Source organism: Alosa sapidissima, chromosome 6 (genome assembly GCF_018492685.1).
Source record: "Alosa sapidissima isolate fAloSap1 chromosome 6, fAloSap1.pri, whole genome shotgun sequence".
Classification (NCBI taxonomy): domain Eukaryota; kingdom Metazoa; phylum Chordata; class Actinopteri; order Clupeiformes; family Clupeidae; genus Alosa; species Alosa sapidissima.
Window position 1 is genome coordinate 9,982,002 of NC_055962.1, and position 28,000 is coordinate 10,010,001.

General features: G+C 42.0%; 1 protein-coding gene and 1 long non-coding RNA gene across 4 annotated transcripts; one reads left to right on the forward strand and one right to left on the reverse strand.

The window, feature by feature from the left end:
• Positions 1–935: 935 nt before the first annotated feature.
• LOC121711115 lies at positions 936–3,964 on the forward strand. The gene is made up of 2 exons (XR_006032256.1): positions 936–1,329; positions 1,999–3,964. It is a non-coding gene; the product is annotated as an uncharacterized LOC121711115 (long non-coding RNA).
• A 7,187-nt stretch (positions 3,965–11,151) lies between these two features.
• Positions 11,152–15,962, reverse strand: LOC121711088. 3 transcript variants are annotated; one of them, XM_042094398.1, is made up of 3 exons: positions 15,702–15,962; positions 14,866–15,169; positions 11,152–13,730 (listed from the first exon to the last, which is right to left on the reverse strand). In XM_042094398.1, exons 2-3 carry the CDS (start codon positions 15,165–15,167, stop codon positions 11,588–11,590), a joined length of 2,445 nt encoding a protein of 814 aa, XP_041950332.1. In that variant the 5' UTR covers positions 15,168–15,169; positions 15,702–15,962; the 3' UTR covers positions 11,152–11,587. The 3 variants fall into 3 exon arrangements, with proteins under 3 accessions (XP_041950332.1, XP_041950333.1, XP_041950331.1); XM_042094399.1 differs by lacking the exon at positions 14,866–15,169; XM_042094397.1 differs by lacking the exon at positions 15,702–15,962 and having other exon boundaries at positions 14,866–15,683.
• Between the last annotated feature and the right edge of the window lie 12,038 nt (positions 15,963–28,000).

Here is a 28,000-nt window from a genome sequence, read left to right on the forward strand (position 1 = left end):
TCGGAATCAGTGACGTTGGAAGTGGAGTTGCGGTGGGTGCAGCCGCTCCAAGACATTGTCATTCTCCGTGTAGACACACCCATGGTACACTGGACATGCAAATGTGTTCTGTACCCAAGGCATACAGTAGGCCTATGCTTTCTCTGTCTATGATCTGCAGCGTTAGCGCCTCCTCGACGAGGAGATTGCTGGTCCGCTGATCATTTCCGGCACAATCAAATGGTATCATTGAACCGCGGATCGAAAGAAAAAGAAACTAAACATTTCCCAGAATAGGAAATATTTCTTAATTTATTGTTATCAAATAAAGAGGCATAGCCTTAGAGGGTAGTGGTGTGAGCGCTTATTCTTGTGTGTGCGCATCTGTGCAAGTTAAACAGTTGAACCACTGGAGATAACGTGGGTAGCAGCAACAAACAACATAGCCTTTTTAAAACAACAAACAAAGTGGATTCTTGCTGTCTATGATACTGGCTAGATTTGTTCGGCATGTTTAAGTTAGGCTAATAAACATGTGCATACTATACGGCCTGATTATGTCATTCTTTAAGCTACTTAGCCTGTCTCCAGTTTTCCTGTTTCCAGACTAATTAAGAAGCGATAATAGGATATTTGACCGGCATATCATCAACATGTCCGGAAAACGAAACCTCTGCCGGTCACTGACCGGCACCATTTTTTTCTAGCGGAAAAGTATGTGTGTGTAGGTGTGTATGTGTATGAATGCAAAAGTGTGTGTGTGTATGTTTGTGTGTGTGTGTGTGTGTGCGCGCGTATGTGGTTTCAGAAGAACTCAACTCCACCTGACAGAATGCCTATGACATATCACATGGCTGGACATTTCTGTTTCACTGTAGTAAAGACTTTCATGAATACAGCACTTCTACAGCAGCACACGGTAATATTTATTTTGATGAGGAAGACACACAGGAAGTTGCTGTAGCAGTTTAAGCAACAGATGAACACAGGGCTCCTGTGTTTCCCAGGGGAAGTGACTGTTGGTATTTGTCGTTCATTAACAGTTGTGGTGTGCTAATTATCTTGAGAAATATCACTCTGGGGGGATGGGCCAGCGCCTATTGTCACAGAGGCCGATATCATGATGTACTAAACTACTTCCAAACAATTTTGTTTGGTTGTGTTTACAACATATCCTGAGTTCTTCTTCTCTGAGTTCCTCTATTCCATGAAACCGAATTGAACTACTTCCATGCCACTTTAAGTTTCTTTTTCTCTGAAATGAGAAGGCTGCAGAGACTACAGAGGAAAAGCAGGAAGCATTGAACACACAGCAACATCAGTCCTCATAGTTGGTGCTCTATTACTAAGGTACTGTATTCCTGCCACTTAAACGCTGCTTATTTTATCTTTGCAACTTTGAAGAGAGTGAATTTAGGTTGACTTGCAATGCTACCATCTCTCATTTAAGCGTTTTACTGCAGAGAAGCAATACTTTAAAACTTACTGACTCAAAACTTAAAGTATACTTTACTACTGCTAAACGATTCAGTTAATTAACTTAAAACATTGCATGTTTAATCCGTCAGGTAATTGCTTTAAGAGTGTAATGAGGTAATAAATAAAAAATGGTCTTCGTTTTTTAGTGAATGTCCACGTTGTTTTAAAAACATGATATGTAGGCTACGTCATTCTACATTTGCGACAGGGAACTGTCAATTTTTAATGACACCAAATCATAAGCTAGGGTAGAAAGGTGGTAGATGTGTATGGAAATTAAATTATAAAACTTTTAGAATGTTTCTATGAAACGTTAAATGCTGATTGCTTTGATAGTGAAATAACGACAGACGGACGGATGGTAATAAATAACAGACTGACATAGCACACTGCACACTTGCTAAGGACAATAAGGACATATTAGCCGTTGTAAAATAACTGTGGATCATATTAACTTTGTTATAGCTGACAACCATTAGCATAGTCTCAAAATGAACCCACAACCTTGTCACATGCTAACCATGAGTGTCGTCATTCTAGTGTGTTCCTGATTTTACAAGAAACTGTCACCAGCCATGCCTGTAAAAACACTCAATGAATTGAGGCACCTTCGGGATTCCCACTTTGGTCGCCCAAAGCCAAGGCATGGACTTCGACTTCTGTTCTGGCTGGCTAAGGACTTCATCAGCTTGCAGTCCAATCAAATGTTCACTAGATCTGACCCAAAGAATGGCTGTTTTGGTTTCCATCACTTTTGCAATATTGGTGATGTTGTTTATGATGATGATCGACTCCTTGATCAGAATATTTCTTATTATGAGGTTGGCAACCTAAATAAGGAAGAGGCCAAGAGCCTTCCTGACTATGTCAGAGAACATGACACTGGCAGGTGGGATAATAACAGCAATATTGACCGCATTATTCTAGGCATTAGATTTGACCGGTCTATTAGTCAAATCTTTGTGATCCAGCATTCGGACAACAGGAATTTCTCCCGTAGTCACACCTATCGCATAAGCCAAGGCCTCATAAGAGATATAAAGAAATTGAGTTTGAACGAATTCCTGGAACAGACTCATGAAAGTGAGATTAGATATTATGCACAGCAGTCAGCTTTCAATTGCGACAGCAGGCCCAACAGGGTCTGTAGGCCTACATGTATCTGCTGTACATGTATCATCATAGCAGTGCTTGTTATTGTCGTCATGGCCTGTTCTAGGCATTGAGTGGTAAGACAGCTCAATGGGGGTGGAGATAAGGAACACTACTGCTGCAGCGGGAGGCCTTCTGGAGTAATACACTCCAAACCCTGCATCCCAGTGGCCCCAATGAAGAGCTGGCTTTGAAATGTTTTCTGCGAAGTTTTCAAGAAGATGTATGTATGGGGTACAGCGGATTTTTGGATAATAGTGATAGTTATTAATGTATGTTCAGGGTGCTGATTAGGTGGTGGGAAGGGTCACTATTGAAACTATTTATGACTGGAAGCACCCTATATGGCTCAGCCCATCAGGTGATTTCACAGGGCTCACCTGTAACTATTTAAAATCACAGCTGCTTTGATTGCTAACACGCTGATGATGGCCTAGGGCTAAAACACATAGGTTTGTTGAAGACATGGTCCAATAAAGACTCAAGCTAGTGCTTGAGAGCAGTTTTCAACTTTGTTTTCAGTGTTTTTCGAACTCGCACCCACAGAGGGATTTTAATTTTTGAGTTAAGCACGCCTGTCCTTGTATTGTGCAGCTGGCATTATCTAATATTTTAATTTTTATGTCAGCTTGTGAACTTTTCCTTTCCTTTCTCTTGTGAGACTAACTAGGCCATTTTTTTATTATTTACTTGTTTCACACTCTCTCACATGCAATATCTTAACAAGACTACTGTAAAACTCTTTCACACATATTATCAAAACTTTGACATATATGCAACACTTTTTTACATATTATTTGTGATACAAGTTAGATTTTTTTTTTTTAAATAAAACTTTTCATTTGTCGGAGTTAACATTCTGAAACTATTTGGAATGACGAACGCTAAATTCTAAAGTGTTTTGTTTAGCTTCCTGCCAGTTTCAAAAGGCAAATGTGTGAGAGCTTACATTTGTAATTGGCAACAAAACTGTATTTTGTGTGTAAAAACAACACATATTCACTGTTCTGAAAAATTTATGGGCTTATATCAAACATTTATGTTAATTTAGTTTCAGTAGTTGGTTTTGTTGTTCTGCTTATGTTTGAAGTTGTGGTTTCTTGGTCCGAGATGGGGGGTTGATTTAACACAAAAGTATCAAAAGTCATAACTCTGATCATGATTTATTTTAAAGACAGTCCTTGTGGAAAACAGAGGAGTTTAGAAAGGTACTGTTCCCTTTGTGAAATCCTTTTGATCTTTAACTTGGTAACAGATAAGAGTAAGTAGGAGAATAGGAATGTTATTTACAGTGTAATTTGGATGTCGTGGTCGAGGATTGTGAGTTTGAATAAAATCTCCATTGAAAACCTTTGTTGCTATACCTTTGAATCTTCTTTGAAAGGGTTAGAAATCTGAAGAATTCTGAAATTACATTTCTAAACGTATGTGGAGTAGAATTATTATTTACTACATACATTTAATTTTAAAATCCACATGTGACAAGCTATGTTTTTTTTCTCCAATTTCAAATCCATAGGCCACAATTATCTTGATTGAGTGGGCCAGATTGGGTGACCACGGCCGACCCCAGTCCTTATGTGACCTACAGGACCTAGTCCTCACCTCTGCAGTTAAGAGCACAGGGCTAGGGGGTAAGAGAACAGTGCTAAGAGTAATAAAACAATAGTGATAACAGAGCACTGTCAGGAGGGTAAAGATAAGAGTGCCTGTAGAGATAGGTCTATGTAAAGTCCCTTCAAAATGTCAACAAGGGCTAAGTCCCTTTCAGACATGCACTCCCGACATGATCCAGGAATCAAACGGATGGGCTGTATGTGTGAACACAATGGCCGATTTACTTTACCTCGAAATCACTCAAGTCTGACAGTAGCAGCCCCTTACTACTAATAAGACATTTATATAGCACCTTTCTCAAACTCAAGGTCGCTACAAACAACAAAACAAAGATGGAGGGGGGGGGGGGGGAAATCGGGGTGATAAGTCTATGCAGTGGTGGAGGAGGAGAAGTCCGGGAGTCACACAGGTGAGAGCATATCTGAACACAAAAGGTTAAAGCACAGGTAGATTCGCAACTAGTGAAGGGGAGTGGTGATGACCAGAGCCGTATACAGAGAGAGTCTGGCCAACTCGAATCATGGGCGCCATGTTGGAGACCAAGTCAGGTGATTCAACATAACCCTATGGGGCGAATATGCGATGTTGTAATAAATTGCTTATTTTCACCATTAACTGGCATATCAATGTTATTATCAATGTTTATCAATATGTAAAAGGCCCTAACAGAAATATTCCAGTGTATATTACCTTCTATATCTTAAATGGGCCTGTAAAATGTCCATAGTGACCACGTTGCCTAATCAGTCTCGGAGCAGTGTGTTTACCTTTCTTTTCCTCTTCAGTCTTCAGAGTCCTGACGTAACCTTCCATAGGTCATCCATTGCCGAGGACAGGATAAACCTACTCAATGGCGAAAACTGTAACTGTAATTATTATTGCATTGCCATTAGCTGCAGCTACTCCAGTTTGGTAGCAATGATTTTGGTTGTTATTTTTCCTATCGACAGTACTCGGCGACGTCTAGCGATCAAGATCCATGTAAAAAAGTGCCCATTCACATACATGGGGTTTAGGCCGAGACAGACATGCTAGAAGAAAAGACATTCTTGAAAGGGCAACTTTCGGTGCCCATCATGGGTATTCTTATTGCGAGAGCATCTTGGGAAATACATGTTTTCAGACATTCTTTTCATTTCAGCAATGTGGACATGTCATAATATCATTATTCATCATCATTATTGATTATTATACAACAATTGGGTTCTATGGAACTATTTATTTGTTTCTGATTGGCCGAGAGACGTTCCATGAGTTGGAATATCCCTGGACATTTCAACTCAGACTCAGCACAGCTAATAATAAATCACTCCGCGATTTTGATGATTTGACACCCTGCTCTCCACTATTTCAAGCAATGGGTTACTCCTTAGCAAACCATAACGAAACAGTGTTTCACCACATCTGTGGATTAAGCCACACAGTCAACTCAATGTAAGTAAGATAAACGAGGATGCTAATTGTTCTCAGCATTGCCAGCATTGTGTATAATATGATTGTCACTTGGAGGAGACTTGTAGATAACTAACGTTAGCATAATTAGCTAACCGCTGCTAACATGCTAGCATCGTCACGTCAGTCTGTGCACAGTAGTCTAACATTTATTCACTATACATTAATAAAGTTGAGTGGTTCTGCAATGTAGACTATGTTTCCGTTTTTGCAGTACCATGTCCCTTACATGACATGGCCCAGTGTCCTTGTAACATGCATGCAGCAAACCTAGATATGAATGTGATTTCAGCCCGACTTTCAACATTTCTTTCAAGACATGTAAACCACAAAGACCCGTAACGAGGGGTCTGGAATGTTGGTTACCTAGCAACCAAGACACTGTTTATTGAAAAGGGAACTATTTTTTGATGCGTAAGAACGATGTCGAAATTAACATTTTTAAACAATAATGGGGTGTTTTCAGATTATTTAGTTTGTGGTAGAATTGTTGTATAAAAGCAATATAGCACTCATGATCGTGGGATTGGTCATGGATATTCCCACGGCTGTTGTTGCCTGCGCCACTCGGCCTCCGGCCTCGTGGCTACGGCCGAACAACACCCGTGGGAATATCCATGACCAACCCCACTCTCACTCGTGCTATATTGCTTAAATAGCCTATTGTGCGTAATAACCCGGTGACCGTGATTTGTTCAAGTAAGAGTTGTTCCTGGACCAACATTCTAAAGACTGTCCTGGACCAACAACTCTTTAATCATTCACAGCTTTGTGATGTCATCAATGTGAGCCTTCTGCTTCTCCCATTGCCATTTTGAAATTTCCCTCCAGAAACAACCAGTGGATCACCATAACTTGTATCTCAATATGGTAGGTCCTTGCATATTTGTGTGTAAAATAGTTGTAAAATAAAATAATTCTGAGTGGAATCTGAACATATGCACCTTAGATTTTTTTTATTTTCGTTTTAGCTGACTTGGTTCTATGTTTCTCTAATGTTAGCTGCTAGGCTAGGGACCATACTGTACATTTACTGTAATACATTAGCTTCCTAATAGGTCATTCAGTGGCTATGTGTAACTGATGCCAGCTAGCTTAGCTTTGCTCCCGATCCGAGGTGCTGCTGTTCGCGGGTTCGAGTCCGGGCGTGTGCAGGGCTGAATCGCGCAGGTTCAACACAACGCAGGTTACATTGGTTCCGTGACCCGGATCGGGAGTGAGGTTTAGGGGGGTGAGTGTAACAGATGCCAGCTAGCTTAGCTGTGCTTGTGGAATATTTTTTTTTTTTCAGAAACGCAACAAAACATTAACAGATTTCCCTAACATTAGTTATTTGTAGTTATTTATGAGTATTGACAAAAATAATATGATAATGCATTTTAAAAACAAACTTATAACAAATAATATTGTCACAGTGGAACAGAGGAACATCAAAATATATTGAAGTTCTGATAAATAAAATGTATAAAAATAGAAACTTAAGATATGAAACTTAGTCTTTTGAACAAAAACACAATAACAACAACAACCAAATCAAAGTTACCAGTAGGCCTATTAAAAGACTTGGTAAGCTTCATAAATATAACTTTGAACTAGGACTTAATAATTACAATGATGACATTATTACTTTGTATTATCATTAAACAAATTAAAGGTCACTCCTAAATGTTTGAGTGTGCGTGTGTAATAATTAGTCCCTGTTGCCTTATAAGCTATACCTTATAATTACAATGTCAGCTTGCTTATCCCTTTACCTGCACTTTTAAAATTGTTTCCATCAAGCTACATCAAACCATTTTTAATCATCAGTTGCTGCCTGCCTTATAAAACCTACTATTTAGTGATCTAAATCCATTATGTAACTTGTTAATGCTGCGGCTGAACGACAGTCTGAAACGCACACTTGGCGTCATTGGATTTCACACACGTGTAAAAGAAAAGCTAACTTTTATGCACAAGCTACGTTTTGCACAAGCTACGTTTGATACTTTTTCTCTATGTCTAAATGTTCACTCCTCGCACGTCTAACTTACATTTTACAATGCAGGGACTGTAACTACAGATATACTAGTTATAAATACAGTAATCATTACTTTATTTAGGCAGAATAAGTTTGTTGTGGTTTCCAAGCTCATTAATATTAACGTTAGCGGTCTTCAACTGATATTCATGGCATTAGCTAGCTTTGTGGTTAGCTAGTCTAGGATGAGCCATAATTTAGCAATGGATAACGTCATACTGCAAATTGTAAAACATGCGCTTTCAAAATAACAGGCCGGGGAGAGATGATACGTCTCACTGCTATAACTGTCACGCTATTAAAGAAATACATCCAGAGGCGGTCTTAACATAGAGGATAGGTAGGCGGCTGCTTGGGGCCCCCTACCAGTAGTCTTAGTAGGGGGGCCCCCAACCAACCTAAAAATAAAAAAATAAAAAACCCTTATCATCATGAACGCTTCTAAAGTATGGTAAATTGTAATAATATAAGAAATACTTAAAACATTGACGTAGTAGTTAAAATGTGTCCAGTTCATGGTTACCAGTGGTGAGGAAGTACTGAAACCCAGTACTTAAGTAAAAGTACAAATACACAGAGAAATATTTACTTTAGTAAAAGTAAAAGTACCACAATGACAACCCTACTTAAGTAAAAGTAAAAAGTACCTGCTTTTAAATGTACTTTAAGTATTAAAAGTAAAAGTATTTGCATAATGATTTATTCTCTTAATATCTATATTCTAAAACGAAAAATCAGTATGGGCTGTGGCATTTTAATTAAGCTAGTTTTAGGTTATACTCGACTAGATAGTTTTAAGCTAATCCAATTGTGCTTACCATCTGTGGCCCAGTTTACATTCTGACCTACAATTCTAGAGACTGTAATTCTGGTTGATCTGCTGAGTAATATCATTCAGCAAAACACGAGAGCCTGAAGTTTAACGGGGTAGACAAGGGAAACGTCGGGTGGATCGTAATGCCAATTATGCTGATTGAACAGATAAGTTGCTGAGAAAGGTGTCTTTATGATTAGGTTCAGTTTCACTTGGGCAGACGCATAGACATTGAATGAGCGCTCACATTACTACCCCCCAATTGTAGGCTATGCATCTTTATTTGATCACACACAATTAAGGAATATTTCCTAATCTGGAAAATGAAACCACCGGTTCATTAATAGTCTACCATTCATTTGTGCCGCAAATGATCAGACGTGTGACAGAAGCATGGGCATAGCCTGTAACTTCGCTGATCCGCGGATAGCAATCTCATCGGAGAGGAGGCCCTAACGCTGCAGATAACAGACAGAGAAAGGCACAGAACACAGTTGCATGTACAGTGTAGCCATGGGTCTGGTGAATATAGCCTACCGAATGCAGATGGCTACAAGCTCACACTTTGCCTGGTCTAGACTAGAAGCTTATGTTTCTAAGAATGCACGTAGCGCTCCAGAATCTTTGGTAGCAACCCCGCCCCCTGGTAAAACAAACGTGTTTGTCAGAGAGAAAAAAAAACTTATCATAAAATGTATCGTAAAAAGGAACGATGGTGTTGTAGAAATGTAGCTGAGTAAAAGTACAGATAATTGCTGTAAAATGTAACGAAGTAAAAGTCAAAAGTATGCACTATAAATTGTACTTAAGTAAAGTACAAATACGTGGAAAATTTACTTAAGTACAGTAACGAAGTATTTGTACTTCGTTACATTCCACCACTGATGGTTACTTCCCTACACATACACCCCCTACTTCCACAATGAAATGGACTAGCTGCTAGTCTGTAACGTGCGTTGCGCGAAAGATAAACACAAAGGAGGACTGGGAAAGTGTTGACAATTTAGCGATTTTGTCGCTAGATTAAGTTTTGGCCATCCCTAGCGAGAGAAATGGCATCTAACGACTAGCGACAAATTTGCTTATTTCTTGCAACGATGGCAAACTCTGTTTCGTTGTTGAAACGTCAGAAAATCTCCCCTCTTATGCCTGTTTCGTTAGTGAATTAGGCCTACATCGCGAATTCGCCCAAAGCGTTAGCCTACCCCATGATAATAAAAGTTACGACTGGCTTATGTGGTATCAGCCCCTGTTATTACACGGAAGTAGATGTTCTATAAATCTAACAGCTCAGAAAACTTCACTGGAAGGTTCAGCAAAAACAAGACGAGAGCAATGACATGATGACAGGGAAACAGGGACATGCTTGCCAGCATCGTTCAACATGCACATTGAACAAAGGAAAGTAGGCTACAACTTCATTCACAAAGTAGATAGTTCAAAATCGAGCATACAGGTAAAAAGCCTGTAACATTTGTTTAGGCTATGTAACATGTCAATGCAGGACAGACTGTCGGCTGGAGTAGCCTAAAAAAAAAACAATTCTCTCGGTCTGTCCGAGTGACATTTAAGCCTAGCCTAAATATATCCAAAATATAGCCATTGCCTACAATTGTGTAGTCTACCCTATGGTGAAATTATAATCAGATGTCATGCAGTGCAAAGCAGATGCAGCAGTTGGGAATAGGTTGGAAATGACATCAGGTGCATTTCAGCCACCTGATGCTCGTTCTGGTCTATATGACAAGATAGTACAGACATTTAAAGTGTAGGCCTACCAATTATTAAGTACATTACAAAGTATTAAAACAATTATTTCAAGAAGTTGCCTATAATATGAGTAGGAGAAAAGCAAACAGGCGTAAAGGGGAATTAAACGGCCATCACCAGGGTTTTGTAGGTGGTGGTAGGGGGGGAGTCGAGTTCTCTGTTGGGCTGTTGTGACTATTCGTTTGTGTAGTGCTACACTTTGTGTGTTCTCTGCTTTCCATCTTCATTTTGGAGTAAAGAAATGTAGCCTATGCAGGGTTTAAAGGGGAAGGGTTTTTTCTCCTCTCCAACCTTTACTTTCCCGTAGATTAGCTTTACCTGCCTATCCACCATTCAGTCGGTAGGCTGCATTTTTTTCGTTCTCTTTTAAAGATCGAGTCAATATCACCATAAGGTGCCTTTGAGACTTCCCCATCCCCCCAAAAAAAAGCTGAGATTTTCCATTGAACTTCATATTCATTGTATTAAGTATATGTTATGCTGTTAGAAATACATATTGGTCAAGCTCCCACACTTTTTATAAATTAACTGCAAGCAGACAATTTACATGCAAACAGCAAAATATGTCCACCCTGTCATGGACAATTTCAAAACAGAGTAAATACATTGTAATTACATAGTGATTATAAAATGTACATTTTCAGAAAACTATTTAGTCCCTTTCTCAACAATACATTTTAGTTAATGGGAAAAGTATTTGGATAATAATGAAATTATGGCAAACTATTTGTTTCTCTATAAAATCTGCGAGAGTTGCACTTTCTTTTCTAAATAAAATCTAACAACAAAGATATCTGGTCAATTTGTCAAACAATACTATTTGGCCCTCATTTGCTTATAAAGGAATCACACAAAAGATTTTGCTAACTTGTGGAAATAATTTGTTTATTTTCATAGAACATGAAAATAACAGGGTGGACAGAGACATGACAGGGTGGACCCTGGGCATGACAGGGTGGACATGTTGTGGAATGTCATTGAATGGCCCCATAAATGCAAGGAACAATGCAAGAAAATTGTGTAAAAAATGCCTTTTCCCATGTAGGGGGAAATTACCAGTTGAACAGACTAGTTTTGATCCACTCTACCTGCATGCAGCCACTGAAAAGATGCCCAAAATGAGACATTAATGTGGCCTTCTAGCGTTAAACTCTGCACAGTGAAAGTCAAACATTCAACTGTAGAACAAGAAGAAAACATTTTTTAAGTGGAGAACAGTTGATTTGAAAAAACAGAATATTTCAGAAAGATCACTTGGACGCATCTCCAAACAGTCTCTCCCTTTCTGAAGAGACATGGCTCGCTCAGTTCTGCAGTTGCTGTTCCACATACTTCCACGCAGACGCTTCAATCTGTAAAGAGCGCTTGTTCAGAGCCTGTGGTTCTGGTATTAGGCAAAGTACCTGCCAGTCATGGTACCAACAGATGTCGTCCCGAAGACCTGGCCATTTGAACTGGTTTATGCCATGGCGTTGCATACACTTAACTTTCACACTATGCCCTTCTGCATCCATGATGATACCTGGGTATGCTTTATTGTCATAATTAACAACGCACCACTCTCCAATGTGCTTTACCTCAATCATTTCTGGTCTCCTAGGATTATCTGGTGTCTTTCCACATGCTGGGGACTTGTCAGATGAAACAGGAACATTAGCTAGAGTGACCTCTTGAAGATTAAAGCAGGGGCAGTCCAAAACACCTTTCTCCCTTTTACATAGACATGAAATGTCTCTGTATTTCATTTGGCCGGGTGTCAGACTGATAGCTTGGTGGATTCTCATAGTGCCTTTTACGGCAGCTATTGCAGGTATCTCAGGCTTTGATTCAATATCCCTCTCTGGGATGAAGAACAGCTCGACAGATGTGTCCAGGCTTTTCAGCTTGTTATACAAGCTCTGGGCATCAGGAATGTCTCCTCCATGGGCTACAATCCGGTCTGCTGACCTCTTGAGGGCCCCACCTACACCGTCTGGTGCCCCCTTCCCATGATTAGCCTCAAAGAAATTCCATGTTATTTCTTTGAAGCCATACTTGTAGGGTTCTGTTGAGAGGTAGAAGAAATTTCCCTTTTGTCGATACTGTGTTGCAGGCCCATCGCTGAAAAAATGAAGTGTGCTGACTTGAGGGTGTCGTTCTCTCACTACCTTCAGAACTGGATCAAGGTGGGCCCAGATGGCCACAGGGTCATGTCTTCTGGAGGGTGATATGGAGCAGAAGGTGTGTGGCGCTTGTTCACCAGTGGTGTAGAGCACTCCAGTGTGCAGACTGGCCTGCTTGTGTGAGCCTCCAAAATGCACAGATTGTATTTCTTCGCTGTACTTACATGAGTAATTTTCGCTAAAATCTATATGCAAGAGGGACTCATTGGGCTTCAGACTCCTCCTGAGCTCCCTGTAGGCATCAAATTGCCATTTAATGTTGAAGACATGGCTCCTAAAATGAACAAGCCTCTCCTGGAAATCTGTGTTAAGCTCATGCTCTGTTTTTGTTATCTCCCTTTTCACTGTTATTGTTGACACCTTCTCATCCTTCTTGATCTTCTCTGTCATCCACTGAAATAAACTAATGTTCTCTTCCCCAGGGGTTTTCAGCATCGGGTGACAAGTTAGGAGGCATTCACTGCACTCACCATAAGCACAGACCTTGGCTTTCGGGTCACACATGGTTGCTTCAGACATTTCCTCAATGTTTCTTGAGGACAGTAACCCTTGGCTCTGCAAGGCATTGGCAATGAATTGCAAGTTCTCATGCTTTTTGCAGAGACATGTGTCACGGTCAGAGGTAGAGGGGGTTACCACCCAAAAGGGTCTGAGACGGCAAAAGGAGGTGTATGACATGTGGCCAATGTGCTCAGAGAGAAACCTCCTATGCAAGTTCTTCATTGTGTCAGTAAGCAACCTCTTTTGCATTTTATTCTTCAGCCGTGTGACTGTTTGTTTGCGGCCAGTTGTCATTCGACTAACATCATCTCGAAGAAAAAATGATGTAACCTTCTTCCTAATGTCATTTCGACTGACGCACCTCCTCCCACGGTAGGTCAGATCCACAGGATACTTTGCTATCTTCTTAGAGTAGCCAAAAGCAGTCTGGGCATGCTTTTGGAGCTTATACTTCTTTAGAATGTTTCCACTGACCACTTTTGCTATCAGCTGCTTCTCTCTGTTTGTTTTTGCATGTTCATATTTTCTTCTAATATTTTCAATCAGGGATGTATGGAAAAGAAGAGCTCTTTTGATGGGTGAATTCACTTTTTGACGTGCCAACAAAGCATTGACTTTTGTACGTGGTGATTTGGACGGACTTTCTTTCTTGGCCCGATGGTACCTCTTCTTATATTTCTCAGTTTTACTTTTCTCTTTTTTGAGCTGTGCCTCTAATATTTCAATCTGTTTTTTCAGTTTTCTCTTCGCACTCCTTCGAATGCTTTCCCCTTGATGCCGTTGCCTGAAACACAAAATATTTGTAAGGATTTTTTTATACGATTTTAGCAAGTTAGTTATCAATATGAAGAGTTCAGATGCAAAAACCCTCTAAATCCATCTGACCACTTTTCTTTTAAATGAGCATTTAAAATCAGGCTCCTATAGGTTTTTGCCTATAAATCAATGTCAGACCAGGAAAGAGTGGTATTTAGTGGGTTTTGAAGTTAAATTATTTGAACTGACAACATGAACTGTGTGTGTGTGTGTGTGAGTGAGAGAGTGGGTGTAAATGTGTGTGTGTGGGTGTGAGTGTTTCTGTGTGTGTACATGCATGTGTGTGCAAACATTGGTGGTTTTCCTGCACATGTGGCAACATGACAACATGAACTGACAACAGGAACTGTGTGTGTGTGTGTGTGAGTGCGTGTACATGTGTGTGTGTGTGTCTGTTTGTGTGTGTGTGGGTGGGTGTGTTTCTGTATGTGTGTGAATGCCTATGTGTGCGAACATTGGTGGTTCACACGTACATGTGGCAACATGACAACATGAACTGACAACATGTACTGAGTGTGTGTGTGTGTGTCTGTGAGTGGGTGTACATGTGTGTACTGTATGTGTGTCTGTTTGTGTGTGTGTGTGTGTGTGTGCATGCATGTGTGTGGGAACATTGGTGGTAAGTTGTAGGAGTGTGTGTAAGGAGATGTCTTTTGTCTCCTGGATGAAAATTATACTCTTTCCCATTCATTTCCTATGGCGGTCATTTTTGACCGTAAACAAAAAAAGTGTTTCTACGTTGAATAAATCACTCAAAATTCAAAGAAAGTAGTCAAAATAAATTTGATGTGTTCAAAAGCCTTTTGTGAAGGATATCATAAGATCTTGAGGCAGTCTGATGAAAAATGCTATATTTATGGTACAGGGAATGGTTAAATCGGTCATTTTTGACCGGAACAGTGTTAGAAGGTTAACATATACTATGTGTGGAGAGCATCCATTCACCATCTTTATCTCATTTTTGACGTAAGTGGCATTTAGAGGCTTTTGCATCTGAACCCTTCATATGTCATTTTATGTGGACATAAACAGTTGATAATTGTCCTTCAAATAAATCTAAACTTTCTAATAAGTCTCATCAGCTAAACTTCCAATGATCTAACCTGGAGGGCCCTGGCTCACGCTGATTTTCAGGAGTTTCAGCAGGGGAGTTGGGTGGTGTCTCTGACTGTAGCAAAGCACTAGCCCTGTTTCTGGCTCTGGCTTGACTTTTTGCCTCTTTCCATTTCTTTCTTTTTGCCCTCTTCTCTCTCTCACTGAGCTCATTGACACCCTTCTTCTTTCCAGTCTCTCTGTCTTTTTTCCATTTGACCCTTTCTTTCTCAAGGTACTTTCTTCTTCTGTCTGGGTCAGCATCACGACGTTCCCGATATCTCCTTGCTATCTCAGCTCCTTTTGATCTCATTCCTTGAAAAAGACGATTCAAAATGTTCCCTTACACATTTTAATTGGCAGTCCCTGTAAACTAGGCTTGCCTTATCAAACTAGGCTTGCTGATACCGATATCGCCAAAAAAATTGTCCAAATTGTCCAATTGTCCAAATTTACTATGTATAGCATGTACTGTTATAAAATGTGTGTAATAGCTGTTGTAATATGTGTAACATTATCAGCATGTGGCCTAAACTATGCACATGTCCTTCCTGTCATGAACCATGTCCACCCTGTCATGGAAGGCTTGCTGACAGGGTGGACAATGACAGGGTGGACATTTTTGGCTAATGTTAGCATTTAATGAGCACATGGTGGATCTTCACTTAGCAACATGCTACAGTCAGCAAGCTGACTATGTACTGTTTTACAAATATATTTCAAAGTTCTGATAGGTTTTTCTATCAATTGATATTTCACTATGACAGAGTGGACATGTTAAGCTTGACAACATCCAACTACACACATAATATGATGAAAATTATGAAACATAAGTGTAAATACTTACTCTGCAACTCGCCACTGCTTCAGCCTCCATTGAAGAAAGAAAAAATGCTCGTAGTGATGTCACTGAAAACATCAGTGGGTTTCTTAAAGGGACAGTTACCCCATAATGACAGGGTGGACCGCAATTTCAGGGACACATGCAAAATGTTCAATATGATTATGAAAATACAATATACATGATCAAAATGACTTGTTTTATCAAATAACTTATTGTGGACACTAAAACCATGTAAACATTTTTTTGATTTAGTATCATTTAACCACTTATTACTACACACACTGTAGTTAGCCGAGCAGTGTGTGGGACATGCCAAAATCACGTACATCCAATGAAAAGAAATTGTATAAAATGAAGGAAACAAATTTTAAGAGACTTATCCTTGTACTGATATGTGTGCAAGTGTTTGGCCACTTATAATAAGACCTCAGACTTTCATTATTCTGCTACATTTTCATGATGACTGAGTGAGTCTGATGAGGACACCAAAGGCACTTCATAGTGATATTGACTCGGATGGGGGGGGGGGGGGGGCCCATACATACCTTCGCCTATGGCCCCCAATTTGCTAAATCCGCCACTGAATACATCTTCAGTCACATTGTCAAAAGTTAAAAGGACAGACAGTCAACTACACTGTAACAACGTAACGTAATTACTAGCTAATTCCGGCTATTTATCGGCCATTATAAATGCCGATACCGATAGTTTGGAAAATGCCTAATATCGGCCGATAATATCGGCCCGCCGATAAATCGGTCGGGCTCTAGTCCTGGACCAACATTGTAAATCATTGGATGGCGATGTTGGTCCAGGATTGACATTGTAAAAACAGTGCTGGACCAAAATTCTAAAGACGGTCCCTGACCAACATTGAAAAGACGGTCCTGGACAAACATGACAATGTGGGTCCTGGACCAACATTGTAAAGACGGCCTGGACAAACATGACAATGTGGGTCCTGGACCTACATTTTAAAGACGGTCCTGGACCCACATTGTAAAGACGGTCCTGGACAAACATGACAATGTGGGTCCTGGACCAACATTGTAAAGATGGTCCTGGACAAACATGATAATGTGGGTCCTGGACCAACATTGTAAAGACGGTCCTGGACAAACATGACAATGTGGGGTCCTGGACCAACATTGTAAAGATGGTCCTGGAACAACATTGTAAAGACGGTCCTTGACCAACATTCTAAAGACGGTCCTGGAACATTCTAATGGCGGTCCAAGATAAACATGGCAACGTCGCTCCATGACCAAACAAAAGCTACTGCTTTAGCCTATTACCAAGCTACATTAGTAGTCCAGAAGTGTGCTCCGTAGCAAGTGAACTAACATAACACCGGCTTGGCACTTCACATAGTTGCATGCTGCACCTACCTATTAGCAAGCTAATTTGTTAGCATAAATGTATGTTCCCTAGCCTAGCCTCTAACATAATAACAGGGGCACCAAGATTGCTAAACGAGCTTCAAAGCTACTTCAACTACTGTATCCCTTCGAAATAAGTTATTTAAAAGATGCATAGCCACTGAATGACCTATTAGGAAGCTAATGTATTACAGTAAATGTATGGTCCCTAGCCTGGCAGCTAATATTAGACTAACATGGAACCAAGTCAGCTAAAACGAAAATAAATAAAAAATCTAAGGTGCATATATTCAGATTCCACTCAGAATTATTTTATTTTACAACTATTTTACACAAAAATATGCAAGGACCTACCTGTATTGAGATACAAGTTGGTGATCCACTGGTTTCTGGAGGGAAATTTCAAAATGTCAATGGGAGAAGCAGAAGGCTCACATTGATGACGTCACAAGGCTCTGATTGGTTAAAGAGTTGTTGGTCCAGGACCGTCATTAGAATGTTCACGGTCACCGTCAAATCACAATCACCGTCATACCCCAACAATATATTGTGTGTCAACCCTGGCTCCTCCCCCCACTTAAACCACCCAGGGTATTTAGGCTACTGCATGTATGAACAAATCCTACTCGTACAAAGTCCGGGTGTGATGTCTGAACCCTCGACTCCGTTTGAGATCCGGGCATAACTGCATGGACATTGTCTGGATGTCATGTATAAAAACACCTTAGAAGAACTGCGGCTATGAGGGTAAGAGAACTTTGGCAACAGGGGTATAGGGAAACTTCTCCAACTATGAGGATCTGGAATCACAACGAGTACAGTGGCAGGACACTTCTGTTGCACTGCAGGAAAGCATTTCATGAGTACAGCCCTTCTACTGCAGTCCTATACAGTAATATTTATTTTTATGAGGAGGTCAGAGAGGATGTTGCTGTAGCAGTTTATACAACAGATGAACCCAGACTGGCTCCTGGTGTGCTTCTCCAAGGACACAACCTTTCCTCAGCCTCTCCGGGGAGACAACCTTTTCTCCCGGCTGCGAGAGGGAAACTTCATCAGAACAGCCAGATGACGGACAGTTGCATAACACAGACGTGGGTCTGTCACACAGAGCCATGGAAAAATCCACACAGTCCAGTCTCTCTCTCTCATTCCCTCACCCTTGCAGTCACGCATTCCCTTCTTCTCTTTATCTCTTCCTTGTGTGCATGTCTGGCGTTATCTCTATTCTCAGTCCTCTCTCGCTCTTCACAGCTCATCATACCCTTTTCTTTTATTCCTTATGTCTTTCACACACACACTTCACACACAATTCTCAATCTCCTCTCTCTCTCTCACACACACACACACACTTACTTACCGAGTGCTGGACACCATACCTAAATGATTGAGGTCATAGATGTAAAAGAGATGTAAAGGCTTCTCCCTGTCTCTCTGACAAAGGCCTAGATGTAAATGTCCTTAGGAAAAGGTTCAAGGGCAGGTCAGCTTTCACTCCTGAATATGGGATTTCCTCAGTGGGACCTGAAAGGAGACACATGGAAGTGTTGACAAGTTAGCAATAGCCCCCTTTTAGCTATGGGCTAACTGGTCTAACCCGATTCCAGAAGGGTAATGAATCCTATTACCTGACTCTGGGGTAGACAGCAAATAAGCTAATTTCCCCAAAAGTTGGTGTTTCTTTAAGATGAGGATTAAGTTTATCTTCACTTCATCTTTTTTAAGTTTGGGTTGATGGTGAAGCCTGTCCTCCTGAGCTGAAATGGATAGGTGATGGGATATCTGGAAGTGTATTATTGAGTTTAGGTTTGGTTTATGAATACATGTTGGGCTATGGTCAGGTATGGTTAGGTGACTGAGTTTGTGTTTTAAGGTTTATTTTTATAATTATTTCTCCACACTTCCAGTAGAATTGGCCTCAGTTCTTGGGATCCAGAGATCATTACAAACCCAGCTCAGAACCAGAGACTCAGTGTGGGTCAGTGTGTCTGAGCTGCATCTCTGTCTGGATATCAGTGAGACGACTACTTCAGCTGATCCCCCCTACACACACACACACCTGGGCATACACCTGCACAACCAATCAAACGATACAGTGACACATTTTGAAAGAGTTACCTAGAGCATTCTTAGGATAAACATTTAAAGCTAGGTATTTGACAGTCTACGATGGCCGATAAGTAAGAGTGCATGCAAAAAACAGATGTTTTTCCTGTGAGCTAACAACCACCTTGTCCTTTGCAATCTTGCATCATTTGATGTAAAACCCATACTGAGCTCAAGGCACTGCTTCTCAGATGACTCTACAGTGCCCCCAGTGGCCAGAGGACAGGAAAACAGATACAGACAAGATAAAGAAAGAGAAATAAATCGAGAACATCTATTCTTTTTTTTATGTATATAAATCAACAGTGGTTGAGACTAGAGCTGTTGTGATAATGGAACAAAGAAAAACAAAGAGTTGAATGTAGAACCACGTGTGAGACAGACAAACTGGCACACAGACAGCCGTGCATCCAGGGCAGACAGACAGGCAGAGAGGCAATGGAGGAACACAGGCAGAGACAAACAGCAGAGCAGACAGAGTGGAAAGACAGAGGGGAGGAAGTGCAGACTGATAAGACGGCAACTACTTGCCAAAGAGACAGATTGACAGGTAGACTCGTCAGCTGAAAGGCATGCAGACAGACAGACAGACAGATAGGCAGACAGCTGGTCAGACACACACACACACACAGACAATCGGCCAAACAGGCAGAACACACACACACAAATAGGCCAACAGTATAACAAATGGATATTTGGACAAACAAGTCCTCCAGATCACCAGAAACACACACACACACACACACACACACACGAGTGCTCATTCATAATCAGACAGTGTTTACACTACAATATATTTTATTATGCTGATTTCCCTTTTTCCAATATGGTTCAAATAAACCGATCAAAGAAAAGAAACGTTGGAAAATTAATTAAGGGCTCCTCCAAAATCATCCAGCACAGCAAGATAAATCTGGACCTCAGGGAAGAATAGACGTTGCTTTTTTTCTTTGGCAGTTACATCATGACATTAAATGGAGGGGAAAAAAATCTGAAGGAATAACACATCTTGAAAACTCATTTGGAGTCAAGCAACTCATACCAGGAAAATATGAAAGATTTCATTAACATCCCCTGCTACCCCTCCCTAATACACATACAGACACACACACACACACACACACAGCTGAATATCTGCTCTGATACACAAGAAATTTAGCAGCAAGGATCGTGTGCTTCCGGTTTCCTAGGTGACCGACCTTTGGTTTTGTCTGACAGGCAACATGACATGGTCCCACGGCAACCAACTGGAAACTGGAAAAACACTCCGACAACCCACCGGGCAGACACACTCCAAACGCACTGGGACAGGGATGTGAAAAAGCTCAAACACACACACACACACACACAGACTGAGAAAGCATTGGGATGATACTGAAGAAAAACTCAAACATAAATACACAGACAGACTGAGAAAGCACTGGGACACACGCACGCACGCACGCACACACACACACACACACACACACACACACCTCCTAAACCCTACACACAGATCACTTCCTCATGGTTAGATGAAGGCTGGATGTCAAGAGAAGGGGGATTTAATCTACTCTGGAGAGATTGCAGACATGATTTGGCAACACACGCACGTACAAACTTAAACAGACACTCAAAGTCACAACACATTCACACACACAAAACCAAAGCATGTGCATACACAGAGAAGCATTTTCAAACACACACACACACACATACACAAACTACCCAATCCAGCAGCAATGCCACAGTCACCACTAAGTCAGTTATCAGACCATGAAGTCTACTTGTAATTACCCTAGACCAGTAATTAAGCCTCGTTAAGCTGTAATCAGTGGGTTTGTATAGACCAGCCAGACCCAGCTGGGTGGCAACGTGTGTGTGTGTGTGTGTGTGTGTGTGTTGTGTGCTAAAGTGCATGTGTTGACAGCTTTAACCAAACATGTTGGACATAGGACAGATATCACAGACAGATCATCGATGTAGCGAACAGGTTGGATTCAGATAGATGAGGTCAGCCAAAGCCTTTACAGCAGGGGTCTCAAACTCAAATGAGCTGGGGGCCACTTCTGCCAATGTCATCTGATTGGAGGGCCACGTCAGTGTTAAAGAATAATACAAAAAAACAACGGCTATTTCCTAAAATGCAAAGTTTTTTTCAAATTCTGTATTTTTAAACACAAAACTACAAACAGAAAGTGCAAGTCTTTTTATCTATTTTTAGACACCTGTGCTAGCAACCTTAGCTTATAAATAAAATAATGATAAAATAAATATTAATACAAATTATAAAAATAAACAAAAAAGCATAAAAACAGGTAGGACTATGTGTGTGTTTCACACCAAATAAAAAATATTTTCCTCTCATAACTTTTTTAAACCTGGCAAACTAGGCGTCAGGTTTAAGAAAGCAACACTTTATTGGATTTTTATATCAAAATTTCAAAAGGGCATGGCTTGAAAGTGGTCAGAGATAAAGTCCTACTGTAAATGTAAAATTCTTTGAGTATAAACAAAAGTTTATGAAGGGGGTAAATGTACCCATCTAATTTGCCACTGGATGGCAAGTACTTTAAATTATGCACCTTTCAGTTAATACTGGATGAACATATTTGAGCAGGTTTACTTTCTTTTTTGTCATATTACCCACATAACAAATTAACAGGAAAACACCTAAGATGTATACCAACAATAGTAAGCTATTACTAGCCTATAACCACAAGGCCTACAATAAAGTATCCTGGTCAAATCAGTTCTTATCGCGGGTGACTTTGTAGTTCTTCAGAGCCCTATTTCTACTAGCCCTGCTGTCTGTACCATGTCCATTACGGACACTATCATCACGATTACCACTGCAATCTCCAAGCTATGTTGGGCAGAGGGTCGAAATAAGCATGGTAAGCAACGCAAAGACGCATCTCCATTCACAGACGCACCGTGACTTATCACTGTCAATAGACGATCGATCATAATCTCCATTAGGATAATTCTCCTTCAGAATCAGAATAGGTGAATAACATAGCCTACCTAAGACTTCATCACACATGAACGTTTTTCAACATTTGGTGTAGCCTAGGCCTATTTCTGCTTCACTTTGTGCAAAACTATGGCCTGCATAGCTTCCGCGTCATTACAAATGCACCTCTTCGTGTTTCTCGCGTGTAGGCTAATACAAGTATTTCCTGAAAACTTTGTGCAGCGATTTTGGGTTTGAATCAAGCTCTGGATGTCTAGCAAATAGTGGAGGAGAGTACACATGGGATTTGTCACCGTACTTGGATCTATCGTCTATTTTAATCAGTATCGTTGTTTGTCGCAATTAAAAATACCCTCAAGGGCCAGATTACATTATTATTTTGGCATACGTCGCGGGCCGGAATTGGGCCAAATCTGGCCCGCGGGCCGGGAGTTTGAGACCCCTGCTTTACAGGCAAGTCGCTTCACTCAGCAGCCATCTTGGTAAGGTCAGCTCCTTCCTAAATCAGTAAGATCAAGCTCCTATCTAAATCAATAGGGACAGACTCATACCTCCACAATGGATGGTCAAACAGATATTTCCCCATCTTAGAGAGAGAGAGAGAAAGAGAGAGATGGTTCTGTCTCTCTGCGCTGAGATATCTAGCCACAGCCATATCATGACGTAAGCCAGATCATCCTAATTAGCAAAGGGATGAGCTAATAGACAGGGGCTTGGGGAGTCCAGTTCCCTGCACCTGATGGATGAGCTGCTCGCGGACAGGAGTTTGGGGACTCCAGCTCTCAGAGTTGCCTCGGGCTCCAGGCCAGAGACTGTTCCTCTGTGAGGTTATGTCTGTTGTGTCAGGAAACAGGTGCAAAGAGATGAGAAGAGACAGCCACCTGCTGTCAACACAGACGTGCTAGCACATTAGCACGTTAGCATGCTAGTATGCTCTGCTGCGCACTGGACGAAACACCAAAAGATTCCTGCAAATAATTCAGCAAGTTGTCAGTGTGTGAGAGTAAGTCATGCCGTTGATGGATGAAATCAGATCAGGCTTGCAGTTGTGCAGTTTTCCCTCCCTTTATGGCCTTCTAAAGAAGCCGCTGCGCAGTTTTGAGGCTGTGTTGAGGTTGTCCTCCATGCATGGTATTGATTTAGAGACGGGGGCACAATCAGATGCTCACAGCACAGAGGGGGAGGAAAACCGCCACACTGGCTCTGATCTAAACATTTACTTTGAGAAGGTGCTCGCAGGGCAGGGAACAAAATCATGATGAAACCACACATCGCATGACACGTTGCCACAGCCACAGGGTCTGGTAAGTGACTGACCCCCGCCCTAGTTTTCTCTCTCTCTCTCTCTCGCTCTCTCTCTCCATCTATCTCCCCTTTTTCCTCCATGGTTTCTCTCAATTTCTCTCTCTCTCTCTCTCTCAGTTAGGGTTCTGGTATGGAGTTGATCAAAAGCATTTCAGCTCACTGGGCGTTTGGTTCTGCTTTGGGTGAGCTTAGCTATGTGTCTGGATGAGCGCAGGGCCAGGGCTAGGGCCAAGGGCATCCTTCATGCCAGACACAATTGAATGCTAATGACATTTAGCTGTAGAAATTTGCTCTGATTAGACTTCACACTGATGTAGTGCAGGCAAAAAGAGAGAAACATGACGAAAACGTCCAACTAAACCAAAGCGCTCCACCATGGTTGTGATTTTAAGACGGACTGAAGGGAATTAGGCTAACTGTAATGGCTGTTGGGGGATTGGAGTCAGGAATGCTGCGTTCAATGCTGATGACCTTATAAACCACCAGGATGTCAGCACATTCCATCCACCAGGCTGCTGGCTACTTGAGCGGATGGCTTCACAGGGTGTGTGTGTGTGTGTGTGTGTGTGTGTGTGTGTGTGTGTGTGTGTGTGTGTGTGTGTCAAAAAAACATTGTGGCATCATGGAAACACCTGAGAATGGCTCAGACTCAGGGCACATGAGCAGGACAAGAAGTGGGAAACCGTGAATGAACACCACACACACAAGGATCGCTTACACACACAAGGATCGCTTACACACACGAGGATCGCTTACACACACGAGGATCGCTTACACACACGAGGATCGCTTACACACACGAGGATCGCTTACACACACACAAGGATTGCTTACACACACAAGGATCGCTTACACACACAAGGATCGCTTACACACAACACACAAGGATCGCTTACACACACACAAGGATCGCTTACACACACAAGGATCGCTTACACACACAAGGATCGCTTACACACACAAGGAGGACAAGAGGCCAAATCACTCTATGATTCAAATACTCTCACACACAAACTCCTCAGCTAGACCTGGGCCAAATGTGCATCAGATCAGGTAGACCTGCACGAAATCTGCTCCGGCTAGACCTGAGCTCATCACCTAGACGTATAGGCCAAATCTGTATCAGGTAGACTTGGGTCAAACGTGCCTCACCTGGGGCAACCCTGAGCCTGATCTGCTGCTGATCCATCTTTATTTTTGGGGCTCCACTGGTGATAAAATGAGAGAGCTAGAGAGGAAGACAGAGAGGGATAGAGAGAGAGAAAGAGTGATAGAGAGGCAGGGAGATAGGATTAGGGGGCAATGTACTAAGGTTATGAAGAGAGGGAGAGATAGGGATAAGAGGAGAGAGAGGGCAGGGAGAAAGGGATGAGGGAGAGAGAGGGCAGGGAGAGAGGGATGAGGGAGAGAGAGGGATGAGGGAGAGAGAGGGCAGGGAGATGCGTTAAGGGTTATTAATGTATCAGAGTTGACCGTCCTGGCCGAAGATGCGGGAAAGCATCTGGTTCTGTCTAAAGTTCCACTGACGGAAAAAGCCCCTGGCAAAGCATCCCCACACACACACGCACACACAAATGCATGGACATGCACACACACACATATACAAATGCATGCTTGCTAGCAAGCACACAGACAAGCTCAAATAAGCTCACAGACTGTACAGTATATTCACACACACACACACAAACATGTACGCATATTGTGACGTGCAAACACTCCAATCCACTTCGCGCGCACGCGCGCACACACACACACACACAAACATATCCTCACATAACCACACTCACACACATTATCACACATACTCATATAGTGCATGCATATAAACAGATTCACCCACACCGATACACCCAGATACACTCTCACACGTATGCATGTACAAACAGACACACACACACACACACACACACAAATGCTCACTCTCACTCATATGCACACGTATACATAAACACAAGCATACATACTCAATCATGCACAATCACTAACTAACACACACACGCACATACTGTACACTCACACGCACGCACGCACACACACACACACAATTGAACATAATTGTGTGCTCTCTGGTGTGCGGAGACCCAGTCTGAGTTCACAAGCGAGATCGCCTACAGCCCTCTACACCCCTCTCCTGTCTGCCTCTCTGTCTGTCTATCTCTGATCTCTGTGGTCGTATTTGTCTTCCTTCTGTTTTTCTGTCTTTTGCTTTCGTTATTTTTTTGTCAGCCACTCCTTTTTTCTCCCTCTCTCTCTCTCTCTCTCTCTCTCTTGTTATTTCTTCTCTTGACACACACTGCTTTACTGTCTAAGCTGCTGGCCCCTGGTTTCTCCATGTGTAAGTCTTCACCTTAAAGAGCCTGCTTCTCATTTGGCCCTGATGATTATGGCTCTGGCTCCTGTGTTTGTGTGTGTGTGTGTGTGTATGCTCGCATATGTGTGTGCGTAATGTGTGTGTGGTGTGTGTGTTATGTGTGTGTGGTATGTATGTATGTTTGTGTGTGTGTGTGTGTGCGTGCGTGCGCCTGCGCTCGCATGTGTGTGTGTGTGTGTGTATTTGTGTGTGTGTGTGTGCAAGTGTGCCATATGTGTTTGTAATGTCTGTGTGTGTGTGTATTTGGACGATGTGTGTACTCTGAGTGTGTGTGCACATGTGTGCGCTCGCATATGTGTGTGTGTGTAATGTGTGTGTGGTGTGTGTGTATGTATATGTATATGTTTGTGTGTGTGTGTGTGTGTGTGTGTGTGTGTGTGCACGTGCGCCCATATGTGTGTGCAATGTGCCTGTGTGTGTGTATTTGGACGATGTGTGTACTCTGTGAAGTTTCCTCTCTTCCTCTCATACATCTCCATTCATTCACTCCGGTTTCCTCTCTTCCTTTCATACATCTCCATTCATTCACTCCGGTTTCCTCTCTTCCTCTCATACATCTCCATTCATTCACTCCGGTTTCCTCTCTTCCTCTCATACATCTCCATTCATTCACTCCGGTTTCCTCCTTTCACCACTCCAGCGTAGTGAAAGAGGAGAACAGAGAGATGGAAAGAAAGAGAGAGTGTTTCCTCCCACCTCAGTGAAAGGAGAGAATAGAGAGCAGGTCAGGAGAAAGAGAAGGAGAGGTAGAGGGATGAACAGGAGAGGAGAGAGAGGGAGAAGAGAGAGAGAGAGGGAGACATCTATCAATCTGTCTCTATTGCTCTATTTATCATTCCCACTCTTTTCTTCTCCCTCTCTGTCTTCTTTGTCTTGCTGTATTTATAGCTGTTCATGATTGCAAGACAGACAGACAGACAGACAGACAGACAGAAAGAGAGACAGAGAGAGCGACATGCTGTCATCAGTTTATCCTGATAGGAATGTTGTGCCATCAGTCATTAATGATGAGCGTTGCGTCAGCCATTGCGTGGTGCTGTGAACAGACAGATGGATGTGCTTTTAACGGCCTCACATGTTGGGAGACCACCGCACCGCTGGAGACGAGGCCTGGGATATCAACGTGGCCCACACTGCTTAAGTTCTGTCATCTTTCATGTGTGTTCGTTCTTTCTTTCTTTCTTTCTTTCTTTTCTTTCTTAATCTTCATTCATATCATTATCATCATCAATATGCCCCTATTGCCTATTCTTCAGTTCATCATCTTCACAACTATAACCTTCTTCTGCTTCTTCTTCTCCTCCTCCTCCTTCTTCTTCTGCTTCTTCTTCTCCTCCATTTAGCTGTGAGCCAGAGAGGTAATCTGTCTGTTTTATGCCTCTGTGATTTAACAGGATGTGGAGATTCTTCCTCCATCAAAGCAGGAGAAAAACACATTCTCACTCAGCCTGCACCCAGCCAGCTTTCCATGTAGGTAGAGGAAAAAAGATATATTGTCACATTAAGACTTTTGGCAGCCCGCTCCCTGTTGTGAAGTTTGACATTTTATTTTTTTCCATAATATTTTGGTGGAGGCCAGCAGTGCTTGCCCTGGTTTGTGTCTGGCTCTGTCAGTGTGGCCACGTGGTCCTGAGGACGTAGAGATGGTTGTTTTTCTCACCTTCTTCAGCGCTGCACGGTGCGGTGCGCTGCCTCAAGGCAGCCGACCTGTGGAAGATATGAGCTCAGAGCCTGGCACCGCACAGCTTCAGCCTCGGGTGTTTTTTTCTCATCTCTGATGGCAGCTGGGAGCACGTGATTGGACGCCTCTCTGCACGTGTTCTGCCACTGTGCTAACAGGCTTGGCTGTGATTGGTTCATATCAGGTCGTGGCTCATCACTCTTTTCAGTGGTTGGCTGTTGCCACTGGTCATGGCAAGGGACCATTCACAGCTGGTTGTGTTTGGGAAGGCCTCCATGTGTGATGGACGGCCTGCAAAACCCCCTTCTGCACAGAGGTCAATGAGGTTGAGACAAACAAGGCAACAAATTAGCCTCAGTCTCTCTCTCTTTCTCTCTGCTTTTTCTCTCTTTCATTGCTCTCTCTTCATCTGACTCTCTCCATCTCTTTCCCTCTCTCCATCTATCTTTCTCCATCTTCTCCCTCCCAAGCTCCCTCTCTCTCTATCTCTCTCTCTCTCTCTCT